The sequence below is a fragment of the Geotrypetes seraphini genome, chromosome 2 (genome assembly GCF_902459505.1).
Source record: "Geotrypetes seraphini chromosome 2, aGeoSer1.1, whole genome shotgun sequence".
Taxonomy (NCBI): domain Eukaryota; kingdom Metazoa; phylum Chordata; class Amphibia; order Gymnophiona; family Dermophiidae; genus Geotrypetes; species Geotrypetes seraphini.
Window position 1 is genome coordinate 324,657,102 of NC_047085.1, and position 12,556 is coordinate 324,669,657.

At 42.0% G+C, this 12,556-nt stretch overlaps 1 protein-coding gene across 5 annotated transcripts in view; it reads left to right on the forward strand.

Annotated features, from left to right (window-relative positions):
• SLC4A7 (solute carrier family 4 member 7) overlaps positions 1-12,556 on the forward strand; it is a 363,361-nt gene that overhangs the window by 172,096 nt on the left and 178,709 nt on the right. For all 5 annotated transcript variants that reach the window (XM_033930147.1, XM_033930146.1, XM_033930149.1 and 2 more), the window contains 2 exons: positions 1,466-1,623; positions 8,960-9,047. In XM_033930147.1, the coding sequence (XP_033786038.1) occupies positions 1,466-1,623; positions 8,960-9,047 (246 nt within the window). The remainder of the gene's footprint in view (positions 1-1,465; positions 1,624-8,959; positions 9,048-12,556) is intronic.

Consider the following 12,556-nt stretch of genomic DNA (forward strand, 5'->3'; position numbering starts at 1 on the left):
CATCCCTCTATTGCTCCACATAGAGAGATTTGGATTTAAATTTATTTCTGATTCGTTTTTATAAGATTAGCTTTCAATGGTAATATATGAAATGCTTTCTTGGAGTCAATATTTAAAAATGGATTAATTTTGTTCATACTGTAATGATCCTTTTCCTTAATCAGAGAGGTAGATTATATTATCTGTCTCTGAAATTTACTGCTAGTGCTTGAAATTGAGAGGTGAACAGTGCTTCAGTTACCAGAGAATCTTTAGAATCTTGTGATTATGAAGCCTCTGCAATTTTGTAGCAGACATGTTTATGCAAGCCCGCTTTTTAGTGTACTTTTTTCACCTTCTGTAGTTAACATAACTGGCTCCTGCTTCATCTCTGACAATGTCTGTAGCTAGAGGATCAAGGTAATATGTCAGTACTGCTACTTTGGCTGCAAGGGGGAGCCTGTGTTACGTGTCCTAGTGCTGTACGTCTTAAGACATACAGTGGATCCTACTATGCATACCACAAGACTGAAGGGACACCATCACTGGAAGACAACCAGAATGGATCTGGAGAGAAGACTGAGATGGGGCAGCCGGGAGGGAAAAGGAACAAAGGGCAAAAGGAAAATCGTAGGGAAGAAGTTTTTTTTTTTTTGGGGGGGGGGGTCTTTTTTTTTGGGGGGGGGCGGCGGCAAAGGAATTCTGCAAATAATAGGTTACACCTATTATGTTTTTGTTTCTGGTATTTGCTTGGTCTTTCCTTTTGCACACATCCTTGTCTTTTGCTGGGCAAGAGTCAGTCTCCTTGCACTGTAGTTGTGGCACACTTGGCTAGGACTCAAGAGGCCAGCTGTAAGTGTTTACAGATAGCTGTGTAACTGGTGTTTTGGTTTCTCTCTGATCATGTTGCCTGTTTTGTGTCTTTGTCAAGGAAGAAAATAACTTGTGCTGTAAATCTGAATCATTTCCTCCCTGTAATTATACACATAGTTAAATTTTCCTTCTATGTTCTTTTACCATATCTACTGGTACAGCTTTGAATTCTTGTCGTTGAGTCAAATTTGAGCAATTTAACAGTAAATGGAAAAAGAGATGCTATGTGTTTAATTCCATAAGTGTTTACAAAATTCATACAGATATCGTCTTAGCTCTTCAAAGTTGCCATATGTCTTCAGAAAATATATCTGTCTTTTTGGAAGTATTGTAGAAATTTCTCTTCTGAATACTATGTTGGTACAGAAAGTAAAATTATTTTTACATAGTTGGAAGTAGAAAATGATTTGACAGACATATTTTTCCATGTTGCAAAAAGATTTTTGTGGCACTTTGCTTTTATGTCAAATATTTCACCTCCTTCGGATATTAATGTTTCCATAAAGCATCCTTTTGAACAATTAAATTATGGTTTTGTCAAGTTTATAACTTCCAGAATAAGCAATGGGAATAGTATATTGATTATGCAGTTTTTTTTCCTCCCTTTTAATAGGTTGACATGAACTTTATGAGGAAAATCCCCCCAGGAGCAGAGGCATCCAATGTTCTAGTGGGAGAAGTTGAACTTTTGGAAAGACCTGTCATTGCTTTTGTGAGGCTGTCTCCTGCTGTTCTTCTTTCGGGTCTCACAGAGGTTCCTATTCCCACACGGTAATGCACTAGTGGGTGATATGCATTTCAAGTATATATTAAAATCAAGGCATAGGATTTGTTAATTGTTCCCTGTAATGTGCAGGTTAATTTTTCCTAAAGTTTTCAGAAATTATAGCTGGTCACTTAAGGCCTCATGTACAAAAATAGTTTATTCTGTTTCTGTGGTCGTTGAGAAATATCCCCAGTGTGTGCAAGAAAAACAGCAGAAAAGAGAAGAGCTCTTTGGGGTGATTGGTGTGAATGGAGTTAGTCCAGTGAGAAACAGTGGGCTCTGATCCTGGTGAACTGGGTTCAATTCCCACTGTATCTCTTTGTGACTGACTTTAGGCAAGTCACCTAACCCTCCATTGCCTCAGATAAAACAAACAAGCAAGAAAACCCTCAACCAAAAACCCTTCTTAGATTGTGAGTCCATTAAGGACAGAGAAAGTACCAGCATATATAATGTATACATCTAGTAGAGCTATAGAAATAAGTAGTAGTAATATTAGTAGTAGTGTTTATCCCTTTCTACCAGGAAATGGATTCTGCTAGTGGCATCACCAGCATAAGCTATGTTTGTCTCTGGAACAGTCCAGTATTTTTCTTTACTTCAGCAGGTGGTAGATTGTTCTGACTATGCTCCTAACCCTGGCATAGCTCCCTGCTCTACTTGCTGCATCTGTACAGTGTAGTCGGGCCTAATAGCTGCTCTGAGGATCATACCTGGTTGAGCTTGACTCCAAAGCCCCCAGTCAACACTTTTTAGTGTTACTGTATAAGGCTTTGACTTGGTCCTGCGGAGTCTTGCCCAAAGGGTACGAGTTCCCATCTTCCATCCCTCTTGCCTGTTTATCCTCTTTGTGTGTGCTTACCCTAAAGTTCTCCAAAAGTGCATACTTAAGCAGCACACATACCAAAAAAAATGAGGCCTGTTTAGCTTTATACCCTTTGACAAGGGCTTATGCTACTTAGAGCTAATAGGGAATTTTCCTTTAGGTGCACCCAGAGAGAGCTGGGGAAAGCAGAGATGCTGGAGCCCAAGGCCAATGTAGGCTGAGGCAGTCACAGGCCTGCATGAATGTGCAATATGGTAGGGCATACTGTCTGGAACACACTGTGCAGTCTTCAGGGCCAGCAGCTGAGCAGGGATCATTGATTATTTTTATAGTGTGTAAATGTGGAGTCATTTAGATTGTCTTCAAATTTGCCTGCAAGTCTCTGTTGGCAGTTAGAATCGTCTCATCTCTGTCCATTCACTCAAAAGACAAATCCCTGATCATGTGATGGGCTTTTTAATTCCTGTCCACTCCAGGTCCCTCTGCAGCGGGAGGGGGGATCTTGGTGGGGCAACTGGTGGATTTTGGGCTTTCCCAGATGGTTAAGCAGCCCTGCATAAGTCCTCTCTTGAGACTAATCCTAGCCGTTATCCTAGCCCTCATCCTCTTGGGGGGCCATAAGGGGATCAGCAGGGGCTCTGTTTTTGGGTCTCGGTGCTGTAGAACATATCTGGCTGTTTTTTTGTTGTTGGGTTTGTTTGTTTTTTGGCAGGGGGGTCAGTCAGAGTTCTTTGTAGGGAGCAGATGAGAGCTTAGAGGTTCTTTTGAGCTCCCAGTCCCTCATGGACTACTGTTCCAGAGATCCTCCCTGTTGAGAGGCTGTGGAGGCGCGATCCTATGGATTCTGGCCCTTTTTTTCATGAGGAGCTGTCCTCATCTAAGAGAGAAATCATGAGGGCCTTGGCTTAAGCCTCATGCAGTGCGCCCCTTGAGGCTCCAAAGCATTTTTTGCACCATAAGGCCCTCATTTGTTACTTGGTGGAGTTGGAAGTCTTTTGGATGGTTCCCTCGGGGTCAGTAGTGCTCTTATTCTTCTCTGCCTTTACTGAGAAGGTGAAATGTTGAGTCGTCTTGAAGATGGTTGCCCTGGTTACAGTGGTTTTGAAGGAAATGTCACTGGAGAATTCAATTTTAAGTTTGTTGACTTTTCTGAGTTCCATGCATTTAACGGGGGGGTATAAATGAAAAAACCTTGACCTCTATATTTTCAATGCCCTCTTGAGTCAGTTCACTACCCTCTGGAACCTATTTGCTCTCCTCTAAAATGGATAAATGAGGAGAAAGAACATTTCCCTCAGATTTCATTTGATAATTTGGAACTTAACAGAATACAGATCTAATGATGATAATATGATGGCAACCATTCTTGTTATTGTTGCATTACAGCCAAGATTTGTTCATTAGAGGGGAATCAAGATGGTGTCCTGATCAGATGCCCTGACCGGAGGCTTCCTTATCTCGATATTATTAGACTGTTTGCTTATGGCTCTTACTGGTTTTGAACTTGGGTAAGAGAAGGAGGGGGGGAAGGTTCAGAAGACCTCTCCAATTGTGACCTCAGCCCTGATGGTATAACAGTCTACACTGCAGGGGTTTTAAACCCCAGCCGCCTTGATTGGCAAGTTGCTCAGAAGTGTTTCTGCTTTGCTCTGCAGTTTTATTATTTTCTGGTGGTTTTTTTTCTAAGTGTTCAGTTGGAGGCTAGGTGCCCAGAGCACTTGTTGGGACCTCTGCCTAGGAGAAGATGCAGACTTGCACTGCGGAAGTCTACTAGCAAGATTGGCACCTCGGAGACACCTAGCTATCCAGCATGCTTTAATATATTTTTGAGCTCAGAGGCTATCCCCTGCATAGCTAGCTGTTCACATCCCTGGTTTGTCAGGAGCTTGGCTGAGCTTAATAGTGGACCAGGTGCATAGTTCTCTCTCCCTTCATTTTGCAAGGTTTATGGGAGTTGAAGCTCAGTTCGACCTCGGTGCCCCGGCAGCCTGAAAACCAAGTTCATCCAATGAACCTGTGAGGCAGCGTTCTTCTCCATTTATCCCAGCTGTATTTCTAAGCTGAAGCAGGCAGGCATATGGCATAGTGAGTAAGCTATTATCGCCTATGGGGAAAAATCAGTACTGGTGGTGGTGTGGGGTGTGAAAAAGTGAAATTTAAAGGATTCTGCAGCCAGTGCATAGGTCCCCCACCTCTAAAACCCCTTTCCCTTTCAGGGAAATTCCCACGGGCCGTTTTTGGTGCAATTTTACTGGCAGTGGCTATCTTGGATTTTAAACTATCTATTTTTTGAAAGCCTCTATCTGCCTAAAAACCTCTTGATTTTAGTTATAATCAACAGGGATGGACCCCTCAGGCCTTCTTTCCTGCCTATATCATGCCAGATTTGCACTGGGTGGCCAGTAAGGAACATCCGTGTCCCATGTGTTGAGGAGTATGCTGGGGAGTGACAGGAGCCTTGGCTCAGTCGCCTCTGAGTCCTCTAGGGCTGGGAATCCACAAAAAGTGCAATCCCAAGGAAAGAGGCCCTTTCTAGAGCCCTCCAAAGATGCAGTGGCCAAGCGTTGACTTGCAGTGGCCATGGAGCCCAGGAGTACCAGCAGGAGGTCCCTGCCAGGTATCTCAAGACCCCCAGTAAAAGGCTTCACCCTGTATTTTGTGAGCCTTAAGTGGAATGCCTATTTTAATTGCTGAGGTTCCTCAGCATCCGCATGCAGTGCAACAGAGGCAGTGGCGCAGCATGTGTCCCAACCAGATGAGGACACAGAGCTGGATCAGAAGGTTCAGTCTGCAACTGTTGTTCCAGGATGCAGTTTCTCTGGTAAAGTCTTGTTATCTGCGGTAGTGGGCCTGGACTAGGAGAAAAACTCCATACACTGTTCTCATGCAGAGAAACAAGACTTTGCTAGAGAAATTACATGCTGGCACAACAGTTGCAGTCTGGCTGGCTGTTCAAAGCCTCTGCATTCTCGGGCATTATTTCTACCTCGCTATGAGAATTGAAACTGAAATTTCTTCCATCCCCTTCATCACAGTGCTCAATTATTAGCGGTTCAGTTGCTCAGACCACTTTCATTCCCTTGTATCCGGACATCACAAAGCTGGTTTAGGACCACTGTGAGTTACCAGAAGGGTCTCTGTGAGTGGCTAAGACTATGACTTTTACTAGTGGCTCAGAATTTCCAACAGTTCAGCCAAAGGTGTATTCACTGGTGGCACAAGTCACCAAACGAACCTCCTTACTAGTGCTGCCCGATTGCAAAGGCAAAGGAGGGAGGGAGATGCACGGACCGTGATGGGAGGGAGGGAGGGGACTGCTGCTGGGGACGGGACCCAGCTGAAATGAACCCTATGACCCCATGCACATAATTTCCCCTCTGTTTCTGTTACCATTCTGTGGCCAGATTTTCCCTCTCTTCCTCTTCCACACCAATGTGTCTCTCCTCTGCAATCCCATCTAGCTTCTTTCCTTCTTTCTCCCCCCGCTTCCAGCATCCGGCTCACCTGCTTGTCCTTCTGCCCTTTCTCTTTCCTACTCCTAAGCCAGTTTTGCTTTGGTGTCCTTCCCCCCCACCCAAGCTCTATGAGAAACGTATGCAGGCATACTTATAAATCCAAAGTAGGCACTGTTCTGGTAGATAAGATATTGTTTTTCAGGAGGGCTCCTTTCACATCTTTTCAATCTGAAACTCAGTTCCTATGAACTCTCAGGACTGGCATATGACTCCCTCTCTGGACTTTCATATCTTGCAGACCTCTGAGAGTAGTAGTCTTCTACTTCATCCATCCAAACTTGACAATTCCGGCCAAGATGTCCTGGTTTACCACAATAGGAACAAAGAACTTGTTTTTTCTCCTTCGGGTTCTGTTAAAAGGAATATTTTCTCTCATTTTCATATTTTTCTGGGGAATGCAGACAATATTCCTCGTGATTCCACTTTTGCCACTCAAACTCTTCTCTTTGGTCTTGCTGTCTCCATATAACTCTGTAATTAGATCTCGTCATATATTTGTAGTCTTCCATTTTCTTAATGGGAAAAGACTTTCCCTCAGGAAAATTCAGAGTTGCTTAGGGAAACTTTCAGTTGACCACAGTGCAATTTATAAGCAAATCAAATAAACAAATCAGTGTTCAAATTTACTCACAGGTCCTTTCTCATAATATAAATTCACAATAAATATATACTTTTAAATTTCAAAACAAACAATTCTTTAAGTTTTTCTAAAATGAGTGTTCTTATAAACATATTTTTGCAAACCACATACACTTTTCAAATTCAGGATTAGTAACAATCTCTCAATTCCCCCATGCTTTAAATTGGCTTTCTCAGTGATATCGAAAATATATTTATCAGATCTCTAAAGAAAATCTAAAGTAAATCTTGACCTTAGAATCAACATGGATGAAAAATCACAAACTGAAACTGAACCCAGACAAGACAAAATTCATTTTCCTGGAAAATAACAAAACCCAAACCATAACAAATCTAGTAATAAACTCAATCACATACCCCATACAACTCACTCTAAAACTTCTAGGAATGACGATAGACAGATACTGTACCATGCAACCACAAATCAACAAAACAATACAAAAATCATTTGCGGTCATGAGAAACATAAGGCAAGTTTGAAAATTCTTAAACAGAACACAATTCCAGCTCTTGGTCCAGTCCCTAGTCCTAGATCTTCTAGACTACTACAGCACTATCTCACCTGCCCCACAACCATGACAAAACAACTATAAACAGTTAAAAACACAGCTCTAAGACTTATCTATTCACTGAGAAAACATGACCACATCACTGCAGCATAGCTCGATTCACACTGACTCCCAATACAAGCAAGAATACTATTCAAATTCTACTGCCTACTATTTAAAACCATAAACGGAGACAGCCCAGCCTACCTGAACAACCGCCTAATCCTAACTACCACAACCAGACATAGGAGAACCCACACACCATTCACGAAGCCCCCCCAATCAGAGACGTCAAACTAAAAAAACTGTATGATGGCCTTCTAGCCACACAAGCAACAAAACTAGACTACCAACTCTCCAATTTACTGATAACAACCCCAGACTACAAATTATTCAGAAAAGAAATATAAACCCTGCTATTCAAGACATCCTTGAAGACTAACTAACACTGCAAGATTCATCCCAATTCTCTGAAGCAACCTGCTCTACTCTTTAATTCCTCTGGAAATGGCCAGATAACTCCTTTTTTAATCCGCCTTGAACCACAAGGTAATGGCTGAATAGAAATCACTTATGTAATTCAAAATCACATCATGTGAAGTTTAACATACACTCAGAATTGTGTAATCAAGCCAAAGACCGAAGTCCCTATAGCTAGATCCACCATTATGTATGAATCTTTTATAAATTACTGAAAACTGAGGTGAATTTATAAATTTATACTCATATAAGATGAAGAGAAAATTGTTGGTTTTTTTTTTTTACTTAACTCTTAGGGTGTTGAGGGTCCCGACACAGACCACATTTTGTAATCTTTCTGAAGGAACCCACAGAGAAAAAGTGCTTAAAAAAGTATTCAAAATGAAGATGATAGTCTGATTTCAACAATTTATAATCAACAAAGAAAGTGAGAAAGCACTTATAAGCTACTATTAAAAGCGTGAAAACTCAAAACACAAAGTTAAAAAATAGCTTAAGGTCTGCTAAATAGGGTACCTTGTCATTTAAACAGTCTCAAAATGAAGGCAATACATGCTTCTCCTTACTCTGTGAAGTTTAACTGACGAAAAATGCCGACACAGACTTTGAAGAAATGATGACGTCAACACGTTGTACGTACAACGGTGATGTGAGGAGCAGCTGTAGCCAACCAGAAGTCTTGTGAACATGAAAGAGGGAATTACAAAAACAAAACCCTGCCATTCAATCTCGCTGTTAAACCCCCCTGGGTGCAGGGTTTTAAGTTTAAAGATGAATTTCTGTTCTTGAGTCTAAAGCATACGTGTTAGGTCTCCACCCCTGGTATAGAAAACCAAAGATTGTCAGCTTTATGATTTTTGTTTGTCCAATGCTGGACTAAAGGAGGGTTTTAAGTTTAAAGATGAATTTCTGTTCTCGAGTCCAAAGGATACGTCCTAGGTTTCTGCCCCTGGTAAGAATGGGTCCTTTAGTATGAATTTTTTTCAATGTATGTAGATATTTTTGTTTTTAATTTCCTATACATTATGAAGGATTATATTATTGTGTTGTTAATATGTGTACTTATTTGTATATAGATTCCTGAGGAAGCGCATCTTTTGGCACCGAAATACGGTCGGTGTTGAAATTTATGAAAAATTGGTGATGCTACCTGGAAAAGCATCTCATCATTTTCCTACTTCTTTTGACTGTATTTTCAGGACTTGTAGGAATTGTTTGCTTCCTTTTCTGGGATTTCTGTTATCAACAGAGAAAGCACACGTTATTTAACTATAGTGGATTTTTTTTTTTCTTGTAGTATTTGATTTTCATTTGAATGTATTTTTTTCTACAGGTTTCTGTTTCTGTTGTTGGGTCCACCTGGCAAGGCATCACAGTACCATGAAATTGGGAGGTCAATAGCAACTCTTATGACAGATGAGGTAAGTCTATTTAAAATCAGTGAGGTGATCTCTTAATATATCACTTGAAATGTGCATCCCTTGAAGGAGAAAGGAGACTTTTTATTAATTAGTATTTTTTGTTGCATTTCTGTTTAGAAATAAGATTTCAGATATTTGCATAATTTGTCACTGACCTAGTTGTCATCTCTAATCCTTTAGTTTACTCAACAAACTAACTAGTAGAAAATTGAATAGGGGCAATGATCTTTGCTATTTTTCTAGTGACAAAAAAGTTAATGTGAGCATCAAGATCATTGCTAGACAAAGCAGACACAGCATACTGAGTTGGGAGAGTTCTCCAGACACATTCTGTCCTGAGGGGTTTCCCCTCTGATGCAGTTGTCCTGACCAAGTAAATTATGAGTAATTTATGTAACTAAAATAGTATTCTCCTTTCCTAAGCCCATCTCCCCCCCCATATGTTTTATCCCTGTTATTATATCCTTTTTCCACGTTCTCCAACACCATCCCAGCTAGTCCAAATCCATCCTCTCCCCATCCTACTATTATTATTAGTTCTATAGCGCTGAAAGGTGTTTGCAGTGCTGTACATTTTAATATACAATAGAATAGCTCAGAACAGCTTACAATCTCTCTCCCCCCCCCATTTTTATATTTATTCCATAGATTTGTTGGCAGCACCACCTCTGAAATATATTCTGTTTTCTGTTATGTCACATCTGGATTCCATATGCAAAGTGAATTACCTCCACTCATGAACTAGGTCTTGCAGAAATCCACAACTTCTCTGTGACTGCTCCTCTCACTTAGCTAAGGAGCACAGAGCCCTCTGTAGTTTTTATTTCGGCAAGCAAACCATGCAGAAGTCTTTCTGATCTCTGCTTCATTAGTTTTTGTCACTAAAATTCATCCTTTTTTGATGGCCTTGGTGCCTTGAGACCCCTTTGGAAGGGTTCTCTGCCTGGGAAAGAACATAGTTCTGTAGATCTGGATTGTTGCTTCACAGGGCAAGATTCAGGTGGGTTTGTGGAGCCAGCCTGCAGTGTGCCGAGCTTGGGGGTCTGTCTCCAAAGGAGCGTGCTTACCTCCTGACCTTGTCAGAGGTTTAAGCACAGGCTGTTTTGCACCCTGAGTAATAACCCTCAGAGTAGCGGGGAACAGCTCCGACTGGTATAAGATCCTGAAGATTGGACTGTGAGAAAAGAAACTTTGAGGCAGAAATTCCTTTCCCTTCACTTCAGGTGCACACAGAGGTGACAAGCAGGCACTTTGGAGACTGTAAGTATAGCCCCATTTAATCCTATAGGAGATTTGGGGTGTGTATGTGTCTGAAAACAGAGTTTTCAGCACTTTCTAAAGATAGGGGTCAGGTCCCCCAGCCCTAAAAGCCCTAAATCACCATTTTTGGAGTATGGGGTTTTTTTTCAGGGGGGGGGGGGTCAGGCTTCATGAAGCATTTTAGATGTGAATTTTCTGGCAGTGGCCATCTTGATTTTTAGTGATCTTTTTAAAAATTTCAAATTTTTGTCTTGCAACCCCTCATTTTTGAATAAAAACATCAGAGATGTACTCCTCCACACCCATAGACATAAATTCATTTCTGGATTGCACAACCTTTGTGGTGGAGGAGCATCTTTGTACCATGTGTAGTGGCATGTGGGAGCTGTGGGCCTCACTTGCTTCTGGTCTTCTAGGGCTGGGGAACCTGTTTGGGTCCGGGAACTTGGTAGAAAATCTCACCCAGTGCCACCTTTTGGCAGTGACACAAAGCATGGGCGTACAGAGTCTGGAAACTTCTCTCAGACCATGTCTTGGACCCCCAGGGAGCTTATGCCACCTCAGAAATGGTTTTTTTTCCCCCCGGAATTTGTTCAGCTCATGTGGAGAGTGTTTTTAATGGATCCTGGTCCATGCTACGTAGCTGTTTGGTACGATGCAAGCGTCTATGCCAGGGTCTTCATTGGCGGAGGTCCTTGTTTAGGTCCCCAGTGCCCCTGTCTTCCTGGACCAGGACTGCCTTACTTGAATGCTGGATCCCACCCTAGATGACATCGATGCCCTTTGCGGCACCATTAGCCAGGTAGTCTTGAAGAGCCCTGATAGGGGTGATGACTCTCCTGCCCGCCAGCTGTTTAAATCAGTCCCTGTACCATTTTGTAGCGGATGCCATAAAGGAACTGGACTTGGAGGCTCAGCCCTCCACGTCTCAATGTGCTGTCATGAGACACTTTAATACTCTGAAGTACTTTTTTATCCTATGGTGCTGGATTTTCAGCAGCCAAAGGTGTATTCAGTGGTGGCTCAGGTGACCAAGCATCCTGTCCTTCAGAGCAAAGGTGGAGTTAGGCGGAAAGATTCACATATCCACAGGATAGACTTGGTCTTGAAGAAGCTTTTTGAAGTGGCTTCCTTGGATATTAAGGCATGGCAGCTACCTCTTTTGTGGCACATGCTTGTCGCACAAGGATGCATAGACATCCCTTTACAGAGGACTACACCTGCCCCCAGCTGGTGCACAAGGGGGTGGATTAAGTTGCTGATTCCTTATGACCTCATGTGGGTTCTAGGCAAAATTTCGACTTACACAGTCTCAGCGCGAACAGTCTGGTCCCGCCACTAGGCAACAGATTTCCTTTTAATGATTTATAGCAAAGGGTTAAATGACCTTATGGCTAGTGTGGCAGACTGCCACCCTAAGTCCCTCCCAGATAACAGTTGGACCCTGGGAGGCAGTCACAGTAATTTTTGTCCCTCCCACAGGTTTTGCCAGGATTTCACAAGATCCTCTGACCAAATGCATTCCCAGAGCTACGGACAACGCTTTAACAACCGTAGACGCCAGCAGGCTTCAGGTTCCCGCACCAGCAAAGTCTTGAGTATTAAGACCTTCATGAGCCTGAAGGTAAAGCCCCTCATGAGACCCCCAGAAGGAAAATTTAAGAGAGATACTGTGTTGCTGAATTGAATTTACACAAGCTTGATGAACAATGCAAAAATCATATCTCTCCCTGTCAGCATAAATAACAAGTCTTTTTATAAGAAGTTTATCTGTGCCCCAGAAAACTGGCAAGCATCTGCTGATTATGACAGCATTGGTTATTTGCTAACTGTATTGGATATTCTAGGACTTTCCAATAAATGCTTGAGTCACAAGAAAGAAACCAAGCCACATGACTCCAGGTCAGGGCGACTTACCAAAAGTCACATCAGCCACAGATGAAAAATGCTGACAGAAGTGCTGATAGATCTACAATCAAGCCCTGGAGGAAGGGGGCACACTCTCACAAATTATTGACCTTAGTATTAAGAATGCATTGTCAGGGAAAATAGAAAAGCCATATTTGGCACCGGGTGACATCATGCTTCAATATGGCTTAATGACCAATATGTATATCCTCCAATCAACAGTAATGAAGAATGTGACAAACCAATAGAAAGTGAGTATGTAATTTGTAACCAGGAAATACATGTGACTTTAGACTATTGTATTACAATATAAAAGTAGCAGCCCTGCTGGCTTAAGCCCC